General features: G+C 45.7%; 1 protein-coding gene across 1 annotated transcript in view; it reads left to right on the top strand.

Moving 5' to 3' along the window:
• Nucleotides 1–24,704, top strand: part of LMBRD2 (LMBR1 domain containing 2) — a 214,498-nt gene that overhangs the window by 104,546 nt on the left and 85,248 nt on the right. The window contains exon 10 of the mRNA XM_069220991.1: nt 9,221–9,402. Coding sequence (XP_069077092.1) covers nt 9,221–9,402 — 182 coding nt within the window. The remainder of the gene's footprint in view (nt 1–9,220; nt 9,403–24,704) is intronic.

Here is a 24,704-nt window from a genome sequence, read left to right as displayed (position 1 = left end):
TACTTACCTCTAAAACTGGACTTTATTTTCTTCCCCCAGGAACTGTTCAGAAAATGCACTGTCTACTTTTGAAAGAGATATTCTCTGTTTTCTTAAAAACTTAGTTGACTAAAGTGAAACAAAGTTACATTGATGTCTATGCTAAGTACTTACCTGTAACAGTATTTACTTCTGAGCGGGATCTTGTGGTTCTAGTAATAAAGTAACAAAAACATATTTTTCTATATAAAAATCCTATTGGTCTGGAGTTAAGTCATTGAGTGTGTGTTTCTTCTATTGCTTGTGTGTGTACAACAAATGCTTAACACTACCCTCTGATAAGCCTATCTGCTCGACCACAATTGAGCATTAGTATCATCTGTTTTTGCCTCTGTCTTCCCTCTGGGGAACCCCTGGACTCTGTGCACACTATTTCTCATTTTGATATAGTATATACAGGGCCAGCTTCCTACAACCCCTAAACAGGCACTGCAGTAATTCCCTGTTTTCCCCGAAATCTAATCCTTTGCAGATTTGTATATTTGTTTTGAATATAATATAGGCATTGAAAAGTTTTGGAACACTTAGAGGGGGCATTTATTTGTAGAACATAAAACATTCTCCTACCCAGCCCTACGTCCATAACTAGTGAATAAAGCACATTAATTTGCGCATGTGGCTTTTGAATTAAAACAAAACTGCCCCATTACAGCAACAGTGGTGTTATAAAAACATAAGGGGGACCCTGCAAGGTCCAATCAGACTACCCACTTACCCTCACATTCTGTGTGCAGTTACCCTTCCTCTGCCATATGCCCTGTGATACCAGGAGTTTCTGTACTTAAAAAAGAAAAAAACATGTATTCATGTTTGATCAGCTATGAGAGTGACAGCATAACACACCAGAAACTTGTTTCTATGCTATTGATTTAAATAAAGTGTAGAAGAGGTTGAGGGACTGAATGTGTTTCCCTTGGCTCACAGAAGCTTAATTCAACACAACCTCTTAAAAAGTCTTTGATGAGTTTCTTTCTATTGGATGTGATGGTTCAAATGAATAGTTCACCAATCGGTGAACTGAATAACAAAACTGTTGTCATTGCTACCTTCGTCTTTGATTAAAAACTGCATTTCGGGTGGAGTCAAGCAAGCTCCAAGATGACTACTTTCTTATAAAGCTCCGGTCTGGCCACGTTCTCTGTACTACGCTTCTTGGATGGATGCTTGTGGTGGAGCAGTTGATTCGTGGTGAGCGGTGCCCTCTTGTATCCGGCAAAACTGAGTTTCAGAAAATTCTGTAGTCCTGTATCTGACTGAAGCTGTTTCCGCCCACTGCATGCAAAAGCAACACCAGAGCTTCAGATACCTCCTTCCATCATAATACAAAGGCTGACATTGCAGGGCTTGGAAGTGATGATGAGTCCTGGCTGGTAGATCCAGTCTCTGGGGGTCTGCTGTTGGCCAGTGTGATGGTGTTGAGGTCCGTAGGCTGAGACATCTGCAGAGGCAAATGTAGAGAACTCTTATTTTGTTTAGTCCATTGTCTGATGAGGAGTGGATCTTTGGTGGCGGAGCATCCAGTAGTACTCGGCTCATCTCTACACCCAAGAGATGATATGTTCCAAAGAGAACAAACCGCTTTCGGGAAGTGTAATGAAGTTTTCCCCTCTGATATCTGCCACTAGAGATTGGCCACAATGAGATGTTCCAGAAAAAGGTCACAGTGGTTTGAGGTGAAGGTGAACTTGGTGTAGAAAGCCTTTGAGGACATCAACTCCCATGTCTCAGCAGAACCTGACATTGAAGTCCTACAGCAAAGAGTAATGACTGCTGAACAAGAAGGGCAAACACACGGAGTTACGAATAACAATGACATGAAGTCCATTGCTCAACAGTTCCTTCATGAGGCAATTTTTTTAGGGGCTGTTGAAACTCCAATGCTTGTAGCGCACACCTTCCTGTTTTAGGGTCAAGGAGGACACATTTTGTAAATTAAATAAAATAATGCTTCATTGGGTGATATTTTCATGAAGGGTACATTGCTTGAGATCTTGTGCTTCTGTTCCCCCCACCTTTTCTTCTACTCATAGTTGTTCTGTTGGGTAAAAAGGTTGCTAACCTTAATTCTGAATTGGAATATTGAGTGTTTTGCTAAGTCAAGTAAGGCCAGAGATATGACAAAAGTTCTCTTGATGCATAGTTCCATAATACAATATATAAACCTAAGATCTGTTTTTCCTTCCTTCCTTCTTATGTTTAGTTTTCTGGAACTTATCATAGAACATTAATACACCTCATATGGTGAACTCACATTCAACAGCTAAAGAAATATTGTGTTGTTGGCAGAGTAGATAAGTAGCTAAGCAGCCTAAGACCTCGTTAACAAAATTGAGCGACCCTAGGCAAGTCATTGTACCTTGGTTTATTTGACAAAATTGGAAGTACCTATGGATGATACTGTTTGCATTTAATTCAGTGAGTTTGTGCTCCAAGTGGGGGGCAGGTGTAAGGCAGAAGACCTTATGATTGTTACAGAAAAATGTGACTAAAGGGTCTTCTTTACTACACAGTGCTCCAAATACATTTCCTGGAAATGAGCCATGGAATTCTATTGTGCTTCACTTAAGGATCTGCTACAGAACACACAAGCATTACTACTCTCCTCAGAAAATAGTGTATGTGACTTTGAAAAAGCTGTGCATTCGATTGAAAACACTAGATGTACTAAAGACAAATATTTTTGCCACAGGAGAAGCAGGAGAAGCATATCACAGTGTGTGTGCCCGAAAATCAAAGAGCATAGCATTTGCTGGCAATACTGTATAATAGCAACACATTTGCTGCTGTTTTCCTTTTTGGTGATTAAAATTATATTTAACCCCTTAGCTGCTGGGCCGTTTCCCCCCCCCAGTGCTGAGCCCTTTTTTGGCTATTTGGGGTAGTTCGCGCTTAGGCCTTCATAACTTTTTGTGCACATAAGGTATCCACGCAAAATTTGCATCCTTTATTTCCAACATCCTAGGGATTCTAACGGTACCCAGAGTTTGTGGTTTCCCCTGGACGAGACCAAGAAATTAGCCAAAATACAGTGAAAAATTCGTTTTTTCCCAAAAAATGGGAAGAGAGGGCTGCCGAAGAAGGCTTGTGGTTTTTTCCCTGAAAATGCCATCAACAAAGGGTTTCTGGTGCTGAAATCACCATCTTCCCACCTTTTAGGAACGGGCAGACTTGAATCAGAAAAACCACATTTTTCAACACAAATTTGGCATTTTACTAGGACATACCCCATTTTTACTATTTTTGGTGCTTTCAGCTTCCTTCCAGTTAGTGACAGGAATGGGTGTGAAACCAATGCTGAATCCCGGAAAGCTAAACATTTCTGAAAACTAGACACAATTCTGAATTCAGCAAGGGGTCATTTGTGTAGATCCTACAAGGTTTTCCTACAGAAAATAACAGCTGAAATAAAAAAATATTGAAATTGAGCTGAAAACAACAGCCATTTTTCTTTGTTTTACTCTGTAACTTTTTCCTGCGATGTCAGATTTCTGAAAGCAATATACCGTTTTGTCTGCTGGACTCTTCTGGTTGCGGGGATATAAAGGGCTTGTAGGTTCATCAAGAACCCTAGTTACCCAGAGCCAGTAAATGAGCTGCACCCTGCAGTTGGTTTTCATTCTATACTGGGTATACAGAAATTCATTTGCTGAAATATGAAGAGTGAAAAATAGGTATCAAGAAAACCTTTGCATTTACAAAATGGGCTCAAGATAAGGTTTTGAGGAGCAGTGGTTATTTGCACATCTCTGAATTCCGGGGTGCCCATACTAGCATGTGAATTGCATGGCATTTCTCAAATAGACGTCTTTTTTACACACACTATTATATTTGGAAGGAAAAAATGTAGAGAAAGATAAGGGACAATAACACTTGTTTTGCTATTCTATGTTCCCCCAAGTCTCCCGATAAAAATGATACCTCACTTGTGTGGTTAGGCCTAGCGCCCGCGACAGGAAATGCCCCAAAACACAACGTGGACACATCACATTTTTTGACAGAAAATAGAGCTGTTTTTTGCAAAGTGCCTAGCTGTGGATTTTGGCCTCTAGCTCAGCCGGCACCTAGGGAAACCTACCAACCCTGTGCATTTCTGAAAACTAGAGACCTAGGGGAATCCAAGATTGGGTGACTTTGTGTGGCTCTGACCAGGTTCTGTTACCCAGAATCCTTTGCAAACCTCAAAATGTGGCTAAAATAACACGGTTCCTCACATTTCAGTGACAGAAAGTTCTGGAATCTGAGAGGAGCCACAAATTTCCTTCCACCCAGCGTTCCCCCAAGTCTCCCGATAAAAATAATACCTCACTTGTGTGGGTAAGCCTAGCGCCCGCGACAGGAAATGCCCCAAAATACAACGTGGACACATCCCATTTTTGACAGAAAACAGAGCTGTTTTTTGCAAAGTGCCTACCTGTAGATTTTGGCCTATAGCTCAGCCGCCACATAGGGAAACCTACCAAGCCTGTGCATTTTTTAAAACTAGAGACCTAGGGGAATCTAAGATGGGGTGACTTGTGGGGCTCTGACCAGGTTCTGTTACCCAGAATCCTTTGCAAACCTCAAAACGTGGCTAAAAAAAAACAAGTTTTCCTCACATTTCAGTGACAGAAAGTTCTGGAATCTGAGAGGAGCCACAAATTTCCTTCCACCCCGCGTTCTCCCAAGTCTCCCGATAAAAATGATACCTCACTTGTGTGGGTAGGCCTAGCGCCCGCGACAGGAAATGCCCCAAAACACAACGTGGACACATCACATTTTTTCATAGAAAACAGTGCCTACCTGTGGATTTTGGCCTCTAGCTCAGCCGGCACCTGGGGAAACCTAGCAAACCAGCGCATTTTTGAAAACTAGAAACCCAGGGGAATCCAAGATGAGGTGACTTGTGGGGCTCTGACCAGGTTCTGTTACGCAGAATCCTTTGCAAACCTCAAAATGTGGCTAAAATAACACGTTTTCCTCACATTTCGGTGACAGAAAGTTCTGGAATCTGAGAGGAGCCACAAATTTCCTTCCACCCACCGTTCCCCCACGTCTCCCGATAAAAATGATACCTCACTTGTGTGGGTAGGCCTGGTGCCCGCGACAGGAATAGATAACACAACGGTCAATGTTGGTCCTTATATGAGGCAGCTGTTGACCCTGGGGTGATCCATTCCTGACGCAGGCACTAGGTGTAGGCACTCAAGTGGGGTAGTGTTTTTTATCAGGACAGGTGAGGAGTCACTGGGTGGTAGGAATTTTGTGTATCCCAGCATAGTCCTGTAGTTTGCGTGACAGAAATGCGAGAAAAATAGAGTTTTTATTCAACATTTCAGCTTTGCAGGGTATTCTGGGTAAGAAAACTTTGGGGAATCCACACAAGTCACACCTCTGTGGACTCCCCCGAATGTCTAGTTTCCAGAAATGTTTGGGTTTAGTGTGTTTCTCTATATGGCCGCCGAACCCAGGACCAAAAACACAGGTGCCTGCCTTACAAAACCAGTTTGTTTTGCCATAGATAATTTTGATGTCTCCACAATACGATTTGGGTGGTGGAATTTGGGGCTGAACTAAATTGGGGAGCTCCCAAGAGAGCACTCTCTCTCTCTCTCTCTCTCTCTCTCTCTCTCTCTCTGCTTGCCGCCGCATTCACCTGCTCTCTGGGTTGGGCTAACCCAATATTACCCAGTTGCACAAACAGCTTGCGAAGGGACAGCAGGACTGTCCTCATCACCTCCCTCATAATGTACTGGAAGAGGAGTTATCGAATGGGACTCCTCCGACTGAAAAATCACTCCCAGAGTCTGCGCCATTGTCCTATCCCTCAGATGCCGTCTCAGTATCTGATGTCTCAGTCTCTGATCCTATGTCAGAGCTGTCCTCTATAACCCGAGTGCCGGCAGCAGTGCTGCGATCGGGGGCCAGGAAACAGTTTGACGGCCTCGTAAGAAAGGGGAGAGTCTCCCCTTTCTCACGAGGCCTTCTGAAACTGTTTCCTGGCCCCTGCTGCGACTGGGGGCCAGGAAACTCTTTCAGGAAGGCCTCGTAAGAAAGGGGAGAGTCTCCCCTTTCTTACGAGGCCTTCCCGAACGTGGGGAAGGCAGTTTTCTCCATCGGAGTAGGAAGCGGCCGCAAGGCTGCTTCCTGCTCCGATGGGGAAATCAACTTTGTAACGTCAGCGTGCCTCGCGGCGCGCTGACATCACAAAGGGGCGGGTGGGGATCAGGGGGGAGACACGGAAGCTTCCGTGTCTCCCGGGGTTATAAAAAAAATAAAACAAAATCCTTGGGCGCGACGCACCCGAGGATTTATTAACCCCCTCCCTGGTGTCGGCCACTGGTCGTGACCCGCACCAGGGAGGGAGTGTGGGCGTCGGCCACTAGAGTTGCTACCATTATATAGCGGAGTCATGGCAAGAGTACAGAGTTTGCACACTAGGATGTTGCCTAATGTAGCATAACTCTGGGGTTTGAACAACAGGGATTTGCTGCTAAAGTTTCAACCACTGGCACTCACTTGGTGCCATGTTTTGTGCCACATTATGTCACATTCTATCGTTTTTCTGTCCACATTGCCACTCCAGACAGGGAGCCACCATATGCAAATTGGTTTTGCTCCTGTAGGAATGTTCCAGCCAAACTACTGAGCCACACACCCTCTGAATGGGAAAACGAGCACAACCTGACCAGTTGTGGTATTGTTGGGCCTCCTTAGTAAGGTGCAGCTTGCAATCTAATGAGGCCCCACAAAGCTGAATGTGGTTGGGTCGCTTGTGTTTCTTTCTAGGGGGCTGTAGCCTGGCAGTTTGGACTGCACTATTCCTTGTTGCAGCAGGGTAGAGTCTTGCCTTTTTTGTCTATGTCTGGTCCATGTCTGAAGTAGTTTATTGGCCAAAAAACAACAGACTGGATTACAGCCTGGGGAATTACCAGAGGCTGAGATTAATTTTAACACTCAACCCCTCACTCTTTTTAAAATTTATGTTAGTGAGGTACTCTGAGTGTGACCAGTATGCCCAGACAAGAGTTCCTTGCACACTGTCCACCTCACTGATAAAGTCCAAGATTGCACAGACTGGTTTGGAGTTCCTTGTATTGGCATCTGGAATTGCAGTTCAGGCTGACCAGTTCCTATTGGAACAGGACTTTTTCTTATTTCTATAAAGCTGATCCCTGTCTGGAGTGCGTAGCAGTAAAAAGATTTCCAGTGGCTGAGTTTAATTCAAACATTCTGCACATGTTTTTTGTTTTTCTAAGTGAAGTGTTTTGTAAGGATGCGTGTGGCGATCAGTCAGTAAGGGGGGGGTGTCTGATTATTAAGCTGCTGTTCTTCGTCTTGCACCCCCACTTCTATTTTTTAACCATTTAGTTTCTGTGTACCAGAGCATCAAGGACACCTAGAGGCACTGGCCTACGCTTGGGTAGTTATCACACCGAAAGTAAAAGCGGACACCATAAACTAAACTGTATCTAAGCACTTGAATAAAGCAGGGTATTTTGGCCAGCTAAGTGTGTGTGATATATTTGCATTATCACCAATATAACAAAACCGTTGGTATCAATCATACATTGTATAGGAAAAATTTAAAAACGTTCTATAATGCCTTTCATTGATGCATAGGAGGAACATTACTTAGAATTAGCTGCAAACTTTGTCAGGGCAGGGTACCTTGGAGATGAGCAAACCTGATGTTTTGTTCAATAGGCCAATTTATTGTTCACCACTTTCACTGCTCCTCTAAATACATAGTTGGGAACCACACAGCACCAGACAAGGCAGGCTGCATGAGAGTCAGCAGGCCCAGAAAGGTCAACATGTATCTCCACAAAGGGCAGAATGATCCCTTGTGTGCGTCCTACCCAAAGTGCATGCTGTCAGATAGTTTTAGGTTCATAGTGCACAGTGGATCTCTTGTAAGGCTGGGGTATTGACTCCAAATATATCACTTTGTTTCACTGTGAGCGTTGGTCTGTGCCAGATTGTTATAGCACACCCAATGATGAAGCATGCCACTATTTAGTGGATGAGGGCAAATTTAAAACCACTTAGCAATTTCCCACAAAGGGGGTTGAGTTTGTTTTAGATTTGTTCTCCTACTACATTTTTATTGTGTGTTAGGATTCTAGGGTATTGCTCAAATGGTATGGGATACTTCACATACCATGTTGCTCAGTGTAGCAAACAGTTTATAAGAGGCAGTGCTTAATTAAGGCAGGTTTATTCAGTGAGCTCATGGTGCTGGGGACAGATCGAGTTTTAATGGTTTGTGACTGTTACATGTTACACTCTTGTTAGGGGTCTTACAGGGCCAAGCTGCAGTTTTATACTTTGGGTTAGCGATATTGTCACAACAATAGTTTATGCATCATCTATGCAGTGTAATAGGCGATGCATAAGGTGGTTGTTATGCAACCCCCTCATAGTGACCTATTCCATACATATTCTATTCCAAGGCCACTTAGAGGACTGGTGTTGAGTCGTATGGTGGTGATTCACGACTGAACCCATATTAGCATGAGCATAGATCTTTCAATGCCTTGGTATGCCGCAGTGCATGAAAAGAAGGAGCTGTTATTGGAAGATGCAGAAGAGAGCGGATATCCTAGAGTCCAGCAGGCACAACCCCTACCACTCCTTTGGATGGGTTTTTTACTTCAATGGATGTTTGGTTAATAAGAAAACCCACAGCATAATGTGAAATGGAAATCTTTGCTCTGGCATTAGACAGGTTCATGAGGCTGGAAGGCAGCAGATGTAATATGCCCATACTAGCAAACAAAGGGTATTAGTACAAAAAATTAACACTGCTACTTAGTGATTTTGGGTTGAAGTTTGAATAGTTGTCACTCAAGGGAACACTTATACCTTCTCTGTATTGTCTGATTCATATTCCATAGTTTTCCTCAAGTGACTAACATAACAGTCCAAAAACATACCAGATTAAGCCTTATTTCTGTACAGTCCTCCTCCCATGAGTTAAAATAAGTTAGTTCAGTGTTATTATAATATGTAATAGTCCCAACACTGTGCGTATATCAAAGAAGTCAAATGTTCTTGCCCTTTCGAAGTATTTGTGCCTTGAAGCAGTGAAGAGCGACTGGGACAGGTAAGTAAAACTTTATAAAACTGTATTTAATATGAAGGATTGAATATGTTGCATATTTTAACTACTTTTAACTCTGAACATTTTTATTTATTTCAGAATGGTACTGGGAATGCCTTCTACGACCGTGGTTCTACAGGTTGCTTGCCATTGTTCTGGCTATCTTCTCTGCAGTGGTTGTATGGTCGGAATGCACTTTCTTTAGCACTCGACCTGTATTGTCTCTCTTTGCAGTTTTTATACAGCAAGCCGAAAAAACCTACAACTACATTTATATTGAGGTCAGTTGTGTTAAGGCAAATAAAGCACTGCCATTATTGAAGCACATTCTGAAAGCCAACTTTCTAGCCCAGTTGTTATTTCTATAAAAATTAATATAACTGTACCTTCAGTCAGTTAATTCCTAGCATCTTGGGCTAGGCTGAAGACCAGCGTGTGATTCCTGCCTACTAGGAAGGCTTTTTACACAATTACATATAGCCAAATTAATTTACATAGGGTAAAAAGTGACATTATGTGAAAATATCAGTCGTCATTTTTGTTTTTTTTCCTCATTATTATAGTTGAATAGTTATGATATTCTTATGTAGGCTATTTTTCTTGTTTGGTAAATGTTTTATGCTGTTGACCAAATTTACGGGAATATATTTTGGAGTGAGTTGACACACTTTTATTAATCGTTGTGATGTTGCAATATTAATGGCAATAGTGATAATAGTAAAGATAATATTTTTGTGTCATTGATTAGGGGATTCAGAAGACATTCCTTTGCAACTATACTTCTTCAGCACTTGATTTTTATAGATTAATTAATTAGTAGAAAATTATTTGTAGTTCCAGCCTGACGTGGGCCGATGTTGAATTGAAGTTAGTCAATTCTGTAAAACTATCTGTACTGCTCCATATTAAAAGACTATCAGTGATGTAAAGATCCTCACTCACTGAGCTTTTTCTGTCATTACACAAATCTGATATTTGCCATCATCATTCAGAACACAATGCATTTTGTATAAAGCGATCGTTAATGGGTAATTGATAAAAACAAAACTAAATGTATGAGTTTTTTCCTTTTTATGGAAAGTAATTCTTCGATGTTCAAGCAGCCCTGAGCAGATTTTTTCATATAACCGTTCTCATAATTATTACAACCAAACAGCTTTCCCTGTGCACTTTGTCTACTTGTAATACTGTTTGTTAAGAACAGTGGCCTAATCAGTCTTGGCTGGACATGACTAAACTTCAGGCCATATGCTTGGGCAAACCCATCTTCAAATCCACAGTTACATGAACTTGCACTTTTTCCAGCTATCTGACAAATGCCATATAATCAGCTTTTGTACATGTCCAAGGCACATTACTAACTATTTTATCCTACCTACCAGGTTTGTCATTAGCGACAGATAGGGCTGACACTGTGCTATCTACACATATTTATTGAAATGTTCCAAACAACTTTTCATCTTATGTTCTGTAAACACCTGACTCATCCCAAACTCCTTGCATTTTTTAGTTACTCTCTTCACAAATAAACTACCCATCTCTGAATGCCTTCTGCAGTCAATGTTACAAAATCAGATCATTCACGTTCTGGATGAAGAAGGCTATATATTGCCATTCTGCTTTGTATGTAACTGCATTCAGAGTTCATTACAAATTGCTGCAAACAGGTGGGGCCAAGAGTCAACCTTGTTTCAAACATCTGTGGGTTTTTCACATTCACAATCTCTGAATTGCCTGCACTATATACCTCCGTCCAGATTTCTGCAAAAAAGTGTATCTCCAGTTCTTGGAGGTTGCAGTCCAGTCTTAGAGCCCGGAGTGTATCCCATTGCATATCTTTATTGACTAAACAGGATACAGGTGGTCATTATGAGTTTGGCGGTCTGTCGTATTACGAACATGGTGGTGTGGTCTACCAAAAACAGACACACCGCTTCCAGTGCGGGATGGACCTCCGCGGCTGGCTGTTGCCTTCTCCAGGCTGGTGGGAAGTATGACATCGCCGACTGGATTACGAAGTTGCACACCGGCAGGGTTTACGCGGCGATTGCCCTACCACTAAAACCCTGGCAGTAACGGACCCAAGGACAGGAAAAATGCATTCCTGTCACACAACCGCACCCCCACACCTACACACACCCATACCAGAGCACGTGCACACACACACACACACGCACACACACACACACACAGCCCCCCCCCCAAAACATGCACATCTCGCTAACACTCACCCCTTTCATTAGAGTTGTTCCACACACCTGTCAGAAAGTCCACATCAGCCCACGTCGTGGAGGTCATCTGGAGACATTTGAGGTAGGGGGCAGATGAAGACGGTGACAGCCGCCGCGCACAAGACCATCAACGCCGGCATTGTTCATCATGGGTCCCAGTCCCCCATAGGCAGCAATAGTACCCAATGGGTAGTTGCACGGCGGTGCGAACCGCCAATGGTTCACCGCTGTGCAGAGGCCACCGTGCTGTTTTGTGGAATGTAATATGGCAGGCAGAATGTTGTCTGTGTGGCGGTGCTAGTGGTGGGACCGCCTCTCTGCAGCCCTTGGTCGGCCTGGCAGTGTAGGTAATGTGGCTGTATTTGGGCAGTCTTCAGTGTGTGACATGTAAAACAGTGGTCAGGAGACCGCCATACCTGGCAGTGTTTTGGCGGCCACCAGCGCAGCGGTTTTGCCAAAATACAGCTAATGTCATAATGAGGGTCACAGTATTAACGTCCATTAAGAACATGAACAGCCAACAGTTTCTGCACTTGCATGCTTTGTGCAATGGTAGCCCTTTATAGACTTCCATCAGCGCCCTTCAGCCTTCTTTCTTTTTCAGATGTTTACATTTGTAGAATTTCCCTCTTAGTATCTGGAATTCTTTCTGATTGGGGTGTCATTCATCTCTAAGAGGTCTCTGGCATGGACTCTGATAGAAAGGAAAACATATTTTCTTATGTACCATTAACTGTTGATATTTCTTCTTTCCTCCTAAGTCTGTTAGCCCCATTCTCCAGAGGATTTTACTGTTGTTGACAAGCATATCATACTGAATTTGGGCACACCTTGCATTTGCCTCTCCAGACTTTTTCATAAATTAAGTTCTTGAAATTAAGCCTCAGGCTCTTTTATCAATGCAGATTGCAGGGTAGGTGAAGTCATTTGGCTTTTGGTATTTTGTATTCAGCTCTCTGCTGGCCCTTTTAGAAGATTCATCAATGAATTCAAATTCCAGAGTGCCTTTATGCGTAGCCTTTACACCTGCCTCCCCTAGTGTTTCCTTCCCTAGTGGTTGTATCTCACTAGAACTTTGACCTGTTATGATCCTTTCTTGTACAAGAAAATCTGTGTTATTCATTGTTTTTAATTTCCTCAGATCTCCCTAATATTTATTTCCTTCTTGTTTCCTTTGAGGATTCTGCAGCACATTGAACATCACTGATCATTTGTTCCTTTTCCAGCATTAATATTCAAGAAAAGTGGTCACTGTCCATTTGTGGGCGTTTGTCAGAGTTTATACAGTGCCTCCTGAAAGGACCACTGACAAAAGTGTTACAATTATGACTGATACTCCATGTGTTATTCTAGTTGATCATGCTGGTCTGTTCCCTAGAATGTGCCCATTTGTCAGAAACATTTTATGTGCAGCTAAGAAATTCAGGTTGCTTTACAATGCTTGCGTTTCAATGGAATTCCAAACTCTCCTGGTTATATAGCATAAGTATCAGCTAAACATTCCCAGGTAAAGTAATTCTATGTCTGGAGCCTCTTCCATACAATCTGCAGTCGTTGTAAACATTTCCTTCAGAGGACGTTGGTTACCTAGCTGGTCCACGTAGAGGCAAAATAGACACTAATTAACAGTGATCGTAAAACAATTTTTCCATCAAGAGATATTAATGCTCCATGGAGCGAAGATGAATTTGAATCAACTTTTTTTATTACATAGTTCCTGACTATTGTTCATAGCAATAGAAAAGAAAAATCCTTCCTTTGTCTTGTTAGGGCCAAGGCACAGGAAGCCAGAAATAATTTTCAAATTACGTATGTTACTTGGAAATTGAGGATGTTGTAATTACTAGAATTAGAAAAAACACTTCTTTCTCAAATTTCAATTGCTACTCTGTAATATTCCAAGACATAAAACTGCAAATATATTGATTTACTGTTATCAGCAATATTACTTGAATTAATGGGAACTTCAGTTAATTGATGGAAGCAATGGTGTCTTTAATCTCATAAGGTAAATAAGCCAATTCACTTGTGACCCACACCACTACATTTTGTGCCACAAATGCTCACATGGTCCACTAGTGTTTTGAATGGTGCCTGGAACTTTAGTAAAGAAGACAACCTTAGTAATACCATCAATCATAGGAAAAAATGGTAATGCTGATACATTTGTGGCACATACAGTTTGAGGTTTCTTAGGGAGTATACACAAAGCTTATCCTTTTCCGATGAACATGCACTTGAGAGTGGGTATAGTACATTTTCACAAGATGTTATTGTTATCTTTTCAGCTCTCCTTAGTCTCAGATATTAGGATTCATTATGCATATGAAGAGAAATATGACAGATACTAGTTGATGCAATCTGGTGATAAACACATCTTTATCGTTGTTCCGTCAATAAATCCAATGAAATTAGAAGGGAGGGATGTTGCATATCTCCTGCCGTTAAGCCTTAGCCACAAAAAAACACCCTGAGTGATATTAGGGAGCCCCGTTGTCCAGAGGGGAGAATTAACTCCCATCTGCTTGAAGCTGCTTTTAGGAAGTCTGTATTTTAGCACATGCTTTTGATGTTTTGCATATGAATAAAGACCCTGGACATTTACATTGCGTTCATTCTGAGTGTGAACAAAACATTTTCCATTTCCCACTAGATAAACCGTTTTTTTTTTTTTTTTGATAAACCATTTTTATTTGTTTTATGTGAAACGGCTTAACAGTCCAATAGGTCACTGGTACAATCAGCACAGGTAAGTAGTACACCATATAGATCCAACGAATGATACACTAATGCACACACAGGAACCACTGCCCCATTTGTCAGATTGCACACATCCCTTACGGTGAAACCAGGCTTCTTGCCCCATCCCAACTCCCCCACACCTTTGTGCATTTGGCTGGGCACCCTCGTACTGCGCTGACCACCTTCTCCTGCTGTGCACACCAGTCCAACCCCTGACGCCATTTTACGATCGTGGGAGCGGCCTCGGCCTTCCAGTTTGCTGCAATACCTCTTTTGGCCACCAAGCAGGCCACCCCCACAAATGCCCGCTGTGCTCTGCTGGAACTCACCCCGTTGAGCACTCCTAGGAGAGCTAGTAGTGGAGCCACTTCAACTTCCACCTGTATAGCTCTCAAAATCTCTCTGAGCACCACCCTCCAATAACATGTTATATGGGGGCAAGTCCATACCATATGAAAGAAGTCTGCTTTGGGGCTTGCACAACGAGGACAGTCCGCTTGGGGCTGCAGGCCTGCTCTAAACAAACTGGTCAGGTGTGAGGTATGCTGTGTGAAGAAAGTATACCTGTACCACTCGTAGTCTGGAGGTCGTAATTAGACCGTGGGGCCATCAACGCTTCCCTCCAGTCTCCATCGTCGATCGGGCCCACCCACTGCTCCCATCGCTCTCGGAGCTTGTCAAGTGTTTGGGTGGTGTTACTAACTAATGAGCAGTAGATGCGTGACACTCCCTCTCTGCCTAAAGTGCCCATCATAATTTTGGCCTCTACGGGCCTGAATTCCGGGAGTTCTGTCCCTGTCTGAATATGTGCCTGCAATGCGTGCCTATGCTGCAGCAACTTGTGAAATTGGGACTTATGCAGCTCAAATTGGCCATGGAGCTCCTGAAATGATATCATGCGGGAGCCGGTCCAAACATCACCCAGCTGGGGGATACCTACAAGGTCCCATTTATGGAATCCCTGAAGCGCTGAGACCTCCCCTAGCTACCGTCCCTGCCACAGCGGCGTCTGCTGGGTCAGGCGGCGCCACCACCCAGTTGTTCGCTGTGCAGCCCTCCACCCCGCCAACACCACCCGAGTCACATCCAGAACATTACGCGGCAGGGGGTCACCGTACAACCTCCCAAGCAAGCCAGAGAAGCCCATCGTCAAGAGTTCTAGCTGATACACCAGATCCGACGAGCCCCCTCCCAACTAGTCGTGGATGACCAATAAATGCATAGCTAAGTAGTATAGATAGAGGTTGGACATTCCCAATCCCCCTTCATAAACATCCCCTTGACAGGTACGGAGCGCTAGCTGGGGGTGCAAACCATGCCATAAGAACCACTGCGCCACCGCCTCCATCCCGCTAAATCACTTCCTAGGAATATGGTGCAGAAAACTTTGAAGCACGTAGAGGAGCTGAGAAAGCACCATCATTTTATACAACATAATTTGGCCCAGAATGTTGAGGGGGAGCAACCGCCAGCGGTGGAGGTCCTCCTTGACTCTCTGAGTCAAGGGTGTCACATTGAGGGACCACGGCAACTCAGGCAAGACTGCCACATGTATCCCAATGTACCGGAAGCTATTACGGCGGAGGGGAATATCCTGCTGCCAATCATAGCTATCCCTGGCCGGGCTCAGCGGGACCAGGAGAGACTTACCAGGATTTACTACCAGACCCGACGCATCCACAAACAGGCCTAAGAGCTGCAACACCCGCGGTCCGCTTCTAGCTGGGTTTGCTAAAAACACCAGTACATCATCTGTGTACAGTGCAATGCGATCTTCCTGCCCAGTGGGCCAGGCCCACCCATCAATCAAGGTATCCTCCCTTATCAGATTCGCCAACAACTCCATTGCCAGCGCGAATAAAAGAGGAGAGAGAGGGCAGCCCTGACGAGTCCCCCTCCGGATGGGGAACAAATCCGACACCACCCCGTTCACCTGCACTCGGGCTGTAGGGTTAGAGTGGAGGAGCCTCACCCACGCCCGAAATTGTGGACCAAACCCAGCCCTCTTCAGCACCCCCTGGAGATAGGACCAATCAAATCCACAAGAAGGAGTGCCAGTGGGGGGGCCAAGAGGGCCCGGTTAGCCAGAGCTACATGCAGTCGTCCGATACAATGCCTTGTACTCCTATTCAGCATAAAACCACACTGGTCCGAATGTATTAGTGAGGGCAACACTGTTTGCAACCTGGCCGCCAGAACTGTAGAAATAATCTTAATCTCTGTGTTAACGAGTGAGATGGGTCGATACCTCGAGCAGCTCCGCGATGGAGGCTTCGTCTTGGGGATTACTACAATAGTTGCCTGGTCAAGCCCCGGCGGAAGCCCCCAGTCCTTTCTGCCTCCTCAAACATGGCTAGCAGGTGCGGGGCGAGCACATCTCGAAACTTACTATAGAGCTCAGCCGTGAACCTGTCAGGACCTGGAGTCTTACCCGCCGCTAACTCAGAGATGGCAGCTCCAATTTCCTCAACACCCACCGGCTCCGTCTGTCGGCCACTGAAATCTTCGGAAAGGACACCACATATAATAGAGGGGACATCCCTCTCCGCCAGAGGTCAGGGGCGCTCCTCATATAATCTTGCATAATAGGTGGCAATCTCACAAGGCGGCCTGGAGACCGCCCGGCTCACCAGTAATCTCCGGAACGATCCTCCCCTTCATCGGGCCAGTTGGCAGCCAGTGCAGAAGCTTGACATTTTTTGGTCCCCACCCATAAACCTGGGCAACGGAAGCTCGCCACATATGCTTTGCTGTCTCAAGAGTAACGTGCCTAATCTCCTGCCGAGTCAGGATGAGCTGCCTCATGATTACTTCACTGTCGCCTCCGCGAGTCGGCCCTCCAGGTGCACTGCTTGGGCCTCCAACACTGACACTGCCTGACTATGCGCCCGCTCCTTCACACGAAGAAGGTATTTGGCGTGCCCCCGAAGGGTAGCCTTACAGGCAGCCCAAAGTGTACCCAGGGACGACACCGAACCGAGGTTCATAGAGAAATACTCTGACATGCGTTCTCCTATGGCCTGTGCATAGCCGCCATTCTGAAGAAACCATGCATTAAGCCGCCACATCGGGCGTCGATCAACGCCATCTAGTCGTAGCAAGAGCAGCGCATGGTCTGAGACCCCGTGTGGGAGCATTTCCACCCCATGACCCGAGGTACGTCGAGGGCCGGAACAAGAAAGAGGTCTATCCTGGTGTGAGTGTGGTGCGCTGCCGATGTGTGGGTGTACTGCTGCAAACAGGGATGCCACGTCCGCCAGGCATGGCAGAGACCTAGACCCTCCACCCAATTAAGCGGCCCTGACGCTCTGGCAGTCCGACTCAAGGACAAAGGTCAGCACAGAGTTGAAGTCTCCTCCTAAAATAGTCAGTCCTGGGGGGGAGCCCTGCCCACCACATCCCTAAGGGTCATAAGAAAGCTCTGTAGTGCTCCCGGGGGGCGTAAACACTAAGGCTGTCCTCCCACCAGCCCGGAGATCACCACGTACCGGCCTTGCAGGTCCGAGTGAGAGGTAGGCACCACCATGGACAGAGAACGGTGCAATAAAATGGCCGTCCCCCTTGAGCCCCTGGAAAAGCCTGCATGATAGGCCATGTCATACCCCCCTCTCAGCAGCATGGGGCATTGAGTGCCAAGTAGGTGGGTCTCCTGCAATAGGACCACAGACGGTGCAAAACGACGGAGGGTGCTAAACACCGCTGACCATTTGATTTTATCCAGGAGTCTGTGTACGTTCCAGGATAATACTCGCTTAGCAGACTCGGACATAAGCAAAAGAACAAGAACAGTGCACCACCAGACGCTTCCATCGTGACCTATCAAGCCAACCCTGAAAAATGAAACACTGAGTCAACCTTAGCAAAAAAAATGCTAAACAGCCCCTTAACTCCCCCCAACTGCCCCCTCCCCAAACTTCCACCCCAGAAGCATCTGTCGCCCCAAACAGTAGATATAGAATGTCTACAGTGAACGTGGAATGGTGGACCCCTCCATTTGAGTCGGAGTTCTGCAATGCGGCCAATCACTGTCCCTCGCCTCGACCTCCGGGGGGGAGCGCTCGCACAGACTCTCCCAAATACTCACAGCACCAGGAGTAAGAGTCAGGAGAGCAAGGGAGATTGGCTCAGGTGCCCCCCCTCCACATCTCAAGTCGGCCTCTTCTCCTCAGGGCCATCTGGCACAGCCCCTCCTCCAGCGGGGGCCCGGTCCGGCCGTACATCCTCCACCGAATCCCCACAAGAGTCACTCCTCCCTCTCCAACGGGACCGGGTGCGCCTGCGGCCCCCCGCACTTCCAGGGGCCAGCCCAGCCCTTCTCCAGCAGACTGCTACTTGGCTCAGGGCCCCTCCCCCCGAGTCACACGATACTCTTCCGTGAGCCATTCCCATGCAGCCTCCGGCGAGTCAAAGAAGAAGGATTTCCCGTCCATCATGACTTTCAGCCATGCAGGAAAGAGGAGCATGTTTGTCAGTTGCATGGCCTGCAGTTTCTGCTTGACTCCCTCGTACGAGCGGCGCCGGGCTAACACCTGATGTGTATAGTCCGGCAATATGAGGATCCTATGGTTGTCCCAGCGGAGATCTGACTGGGCTCTAGCCTCTCGAAGGACTAAATCCTGGTCTTTGAAGTTGAAGAATCGTGCTATCATTGGCCGCCAGGGGCCGCGCCGTCAGTTCACCAGTACGAGTGTGCAGCTGGGCAACCCTAATCTTAAGGTCCGCGATCTCGTCCTCAGCCTGCGAGACCCGGTCCTCAACCTCCTTGATGCGGCCTACCGCCTTTCGCAGGTCCTGACGCAGGAGGCCCACATCCTCCTTCACTTCACTGACCTTGGCTTCCACTGCTAACTGCGAGGTCTGGATAGCTTGAAGAATCGTGTTCACTCCCCTGGCCGCAGCCTCCGTCTCCGGCTCTCCCATCGCCCGAGAGGATCCTTGCTTAGTAAATTGGTCTATATGCTGCTGCGATGCCGACGGCTGCTTGCCTGCTTTGTCTCTTCCCATCTCGGGTGTGTGGTCAGGGCAGCACCGCTATCTCCGAACACCCTCCGCTGATGTGGTCTCAAGAGAGCCCCAAACAAGGTCTCCAACTGCACATTCCGGCCTCGGAGGGTATCTCTGGGCTGGTGGAGGGCCAGCTCAGCCCCAGAGCATTGTCTCCGTAGCTGCGGTCCAGGGCCCATTCACACCTGTCCACCACTCTGGGCTCAACGGTCGTTCACCACTCCGCTGTCTGATCCAAGAGCTGGCCGCCGCACACCTCTCACCCGGGCTCCACCCTGCCCCCCCCCCAGTCCACGTGATTCCTCTTCAAGGATCCCTGCCTCCAGACCGGGAGCCCCCCCAATGGCCGCCGCCGACTGCGCACGACCCCAATCTCCCCTTGGGGGGGGGGGGAGATAGACAGGGGTCCGGGTCGCCTCAGAAGGCCCACAGAGGCTCCCCACCGGGTGTGACCAGTCCAATCAATCCACCACCGCCAGCCCCTCACAGACCAGCCATCACCTTCATGGGGCCCCGCCTGGCTCGTGTGCCCTTGCTGCCACAGCTCCCAGCAGGGCCATGGCCGTGCCGCTGTCCGCCCCCGGGGCCTCGGGCTCCTTATTGCCCATGTCCAGCCCAATCAGCCTACCACATCAGCCCATCAACAACGTCAGCAGTCTTCACTTCTGTGGGGCCCGCTTCCTTTGCCACCACTACTGTTCCGACCAACGGGGCCCCGATCGCAGTGCCGTCCGCCCCAGGGACCTCGGGCTCTCCATCTCTGCCCGGGCATCCCCGGTCCCAGGATCCACCACTGGCCCTCAGTTGAGGCCCAGCCAGGTCGAGGGCCCTGCAGCGCTCCCTCCGCGCAGCTAATTTCAAGGGAGGGGGGGGATCTGGCAAAATCTTGAGTTCGGGCGCAGGGAAGCGATTATTCCTCCTCCCTGCGCTCCGCCCCACCCCAGGCCGCAGCACGAACCACAGGCCGCGGCCTGGGGGGTCCAAATCGACAAGTCTTTCGTTCGCCACCAGTGCAGCGCACTCACCAGCCCAGCAGCCCCGCCCCGGCTCCAAGGCGCGCCCTCTCGAAGGCGCGGCCGCTCTCAGCGGCCTCCAGGACTCCGCTGCAGCCCGTCTCGTCCACGAGGCCGCGCAAGGGCCCGACGTGACAGCCTCAGGCAGCGGAGCCCGTCCGTGGCTCCGCTGCAGCTTACTCAGCCAGTGATTGGGGCCCCCGGCCACCCCGTCACTTACCCAGGGGGTCTGCAGGCGGGTAGGGGGGCACTGGGACAGTGGGCCTCTTGCCGGCGGATGACGGAGGGGTCCGGAGCATTCCTAGAGTGCGACCGCCATCTTGACGCCAGTGATCACGCCAGCTAAACCGATTTTAAACACACTACTTTGTATTCAGTTATCATTTCCTTACCAGTGACGTATCTGGCCACCTTCCTTGTGTCTCTAAGATATGTAATGGTAAATATGATAGGTGACAGGTCCTTTCCCATTGGTTAGATATTGTAGACATTTCTCAGATTATCCATAACCCACAAAGGACTAAGTAATCTTGGTCAAAGCAGCTATAGTCCCCCTTTATCACACCATCAACTCCCCTACTCTAGTGTTATGTATCTTGCCTATAACAGAATCCTTCATTTTCATCTGGGACCCGTACAAACAACCTGATCCTCTTTATTTGAGTTTCTGCATTAGCTGGTTAGTTCTATGTAAGAACTAGTGTGTTTGCATCTATTTTTACTCTTTGTACTATGAAATTCTATAAGACATGTTTCCATTCCTCCTGTCCCTCCTCTGTCAGTATTTTGTCCCATGTTACAGGTCTTTAGTTCTGTAGTGTTGAGCAAGCACCTCAGTGTTTTGAGCATTAGTTTGTCCTCACCTTTTGTGCCAGCTTTATCTAGTATCATCACAAGGCACTTAACAACCTCACTCATGATCTGAAGAGAAGGTCATTTGGAAACCCTGAAGACTGTGGTGCAAACATGACAAGATCAAAGTCATGAAGTCCATACTCAACATTCAGTCCCTTAACCCATGTAAACCTTATTATTTTAGAGGAGACTCTACCTAAAAATGCTAAGGTAGAATGACATTCACACCTTGTATGAGGATGATCAAGACCAGTTTTGCCCAACAAAACAGTTTCATAAACCTATGCTGCTCTACCAAATGAGGTCTCGGTCTCTATAGTTCAGCGTTCATACTACCACTAGTCTTGGGGAAAAGCCCAGCAGTGACAGGCTCACAAACTCCCTGAGGATGTTCGACCACACAAAACTAGGAGAGACCCTGAGGATGTAGCTCTTGTGCCATCCACTTACCTATAATGATGACCATATCAGTACATTAAAAAAAATTCAGGTAGGTCCAGCCACACAGATGTTTTCCCGTCTAGAGTGCCCCTCTGGGACTCTGTGGTATTATCTAGGGATAGCACTCTTTCTCTTACTTCTAGCGTATGGTTGTGAAGTGTAGACATGTTTGGTTCTAACCTTTCAAGGAGGGTTTCATTGATTGTAACTCTTTTTGCCAATTTATTGTGGCCTTCCTGTAAAAGTGGCTACTGAATGTGTCTTGTGATCCGGAATGTCCAGTATCAGTGCAATAGTTTCTAAAATCTTATCAAGTTTATTCAGTTTTATGTTTCTGCTATGGTTGACATTGTCTGATGCAATGCACTTCTGTTCTATTTGGTATGTAAACTGTGTGACAAAGTGGGCAAGAGGTCCCTGACGTTACCCATTTTTTGAGGTTGCATAGAGTCTTGGACTGGCACAACAACAGTACCTGGCTCCAAAGATCCTCCGGGGCACAGTTGAAGTGTACACTGCTAAATTCCAAAGAGATGGGCTTGCGCACTCACCAACAAAGTCAATTATCCATCTAACCTATACATTAAATAAACACAGGGAAATGTAAAGATACACACTCAGTCAAAGCAAAAATCACTACTTCCACAAGGTTTGTATGAGTGTTATTCACTTCTGTTGTTGCCATTGGTATACTTGTTAATTGCAAGCATATTATATAACTACCATCTCCGGCTGTAGCCATGAGGGACCAGCTAATACTTTTCTCCACTCTGTATTCTGAGGATGAGTGCTGTCTCAGTTCTCTTTTTATCTCTCATATCGATGTAACTGCCTTTCCTCTTTTTAAATCATACAGCATGAATTTCAATATGGCTCCATCTTAAGTTCACTTCCTTTTTTGTTAACACCTCTCACTGTTTGCTATTAACTCTTACTTCCAGTTATCATACAATTTCTATGCCGGAGAATCACAACTTGTGATCTCCTTATCATGATTTACCCCATAACTCTGTGAAAAGACATCTGCCTAATAATAACATCACCAGTAGGGGACAGATCCTTATACTTTGCACATTAATACTTCACAAATAAAGATTCTGTATTCTCATGCTTTTTCTCAGCATTGCCCTTCGACCCCTGTTTTCAATCTTCTTCCTACCTGTTTTGGGTCTCAATCTGTGGCCAATAATTGATGCTAATCCTTCTTTCCTCAAAATAGATCATGTGTCTCAAGTGCTTCCCATGTAAAATTTAAAATATTTGCAAAACACACTTTGCTTTTCACCTTTAATGCCACAATATCTCTTACGCCTTCTCTTTTCGATTCCTGATCTTCCTTACTCATTGTTCTTTCTGCTTACTCCCTTGCATGTACTGAAACTGATTTATCTCCGTTTGCCTACTCTATCTTCTGCCTCCCACTGCTTATCCCACACTTTTTTTTCAATGCTCTTCTCTGACTTCATTTCCTATCCTAATCTGCTTTTTCTGTTTTGTCTTTAACCACAGTCTTGATCCTTTACAAATATCATCCCTTCTCCAGTGTTATGTTCCCAGTTAATCGCTTCCTGAGTATGTTTGGCTTGATATCCGGCCAACGTGGCTCTCTGCTCACTTCAAATCTTTGTATCTGCTGGCTCGAATCTGTGGAATTCTTCCTTTCTTTTGTCTCCTCCTGCACTACTTATTTTCCACTTATTTTTAAAAAAGAAATCATTCAGAAGTTTTCCTGCTATCTTTCCACCTGAATGATCATTGCATCTTATAGTTTTGTATTTGTATTGCACTGTACCTATTAAGCGCTTAGGAGTAAGTGCTCCATAAATTATCTTGAATAATTGAATTCCTCTTGCTTCTGCTGGTGTGCTCACTGCCAGGTTCTGAACACTTAAAAGATTGACCCAAGAACTGATACTCATCTGGAGTTGAACGCATTATTTCTGGGGCTGAACAAGCAGGGACTGACCCTTTGTCATTTCTTATGTCTATAAGCTGATTAACTGTGACTGGGTGTTCTAAATGTCATCTTTAGAATTAACATCACCTGGATGGGGAAAACAATATCCAGCAGTCAAACAGGCCACACTGAAATGTTCCTTAAAAATTGCAGATAAATTAATGAATCATTAATTCTGTGTACAGAAAATGGCAGAGAATAGTCACCTTTGCAGTTCTCCATGGACTGGTTATGGATACTCATTCACATTGTTCTGCCACATCCTCTCATTTTCAGGGCTTTCCAGAAGTTCAAGACTTCCAACAACTCGGAGATTACCCATTTTGGCCAGAATTTGTTTTCAGATCTGATGCTGCTCTGCTAACAAGTTCTTCCTGGAGTGTTCTCACATTGCAAATTAACTGGTTTTGCAGGAGGGGCAGATTTTTCATCTCTCCTCGCCATTGCTGAACTTGGCAGCCTGCTTCTTGAGAAACCAGTTTATGATCACCTGTGTTTTATCAGATCTTCGTGTACTGGGTACTTACGTTTAGTGTTCTGGGATCGTCATCAGCTTCTACTAACATTATCTCTTACCACATGTTATGGTATTTGCCCTGGAAAATTCTGGAAGCTTTAACCTGTTGAAATGTAATGACTGTTGTGATATTCACTGCATCTGGTAATTACAGAAAGTGGTAAATATCAGCCAACTTGTCATTCCAACCCCTGGGCAAATAGGGGTTTGCGCATGTGTATGAAAACAACAACCCAAACAAAGGTAGGACCATAGAGTCTTATTTATAGTTTGGCAGATGCGGGGCGTTGGCTAAAAAGTGGCAGATGTCTTGTTGTCTTTTAGGCTTAATATGTAGAACAATTATTTTAGAGCAGCTATGGCTCAAATTGTACCTTCTTATTGTAGATTGTATTTCTGTGAACCAACAAATGTACTCAAGTTGATTACTTAATTTACTGTTAACTTTTTAATACTGCTAATTGAAATAATTTTTTGTGTTGTATTTTTGAAACAGCAGTTTCAAGTATACATTAAAATAAATGTACCTTTCATTTACTACAGTAGATAATTACCAGCATTGGATGCATTTCATAGTAGGTTCAGGGGAAGGCAGCTTTGGTGACACTTTTAGGTGTACTGTCTAGGAGCCTGGATGGAGTTGTACTGACATTTCTGGGTCATACCTTTGTGGTGATGGGCATATGAGATTTGTTGGGCCAGCCTGTAAGCCTGTAAAGGTTTGGGCACCTGGTTTTTCCAGTTCTCGTCGTGGCCTTTGCAAATGATAAGATTGTAAGCAAGCCCTTCTTAATTGAAGCAGTTATATGTTTGTGCATAGTTA

The sequence above is a fragment of the Pleurodeles waltl genome, chromosome 1_1 (genome assembly GCF_031143425.1).
Source record: "Pleurodeles waltl isolate 20211129_DDA chromosome 1_1, aPleWal1.hap1.20221129, whole genome shotgun sequence".
Taxonomy (NCBI): domain Eukaryota; kingdom Metazoa; phylum Chordata; class Amphibia; order Caudata; family Salamandridae; genus Pleurodeles; species Pleurodeles waltl.
Note: the sequence above shows the minus strand (reverse complement) of the source record. Positions and strands in the feature narration are given on the sequence as shown.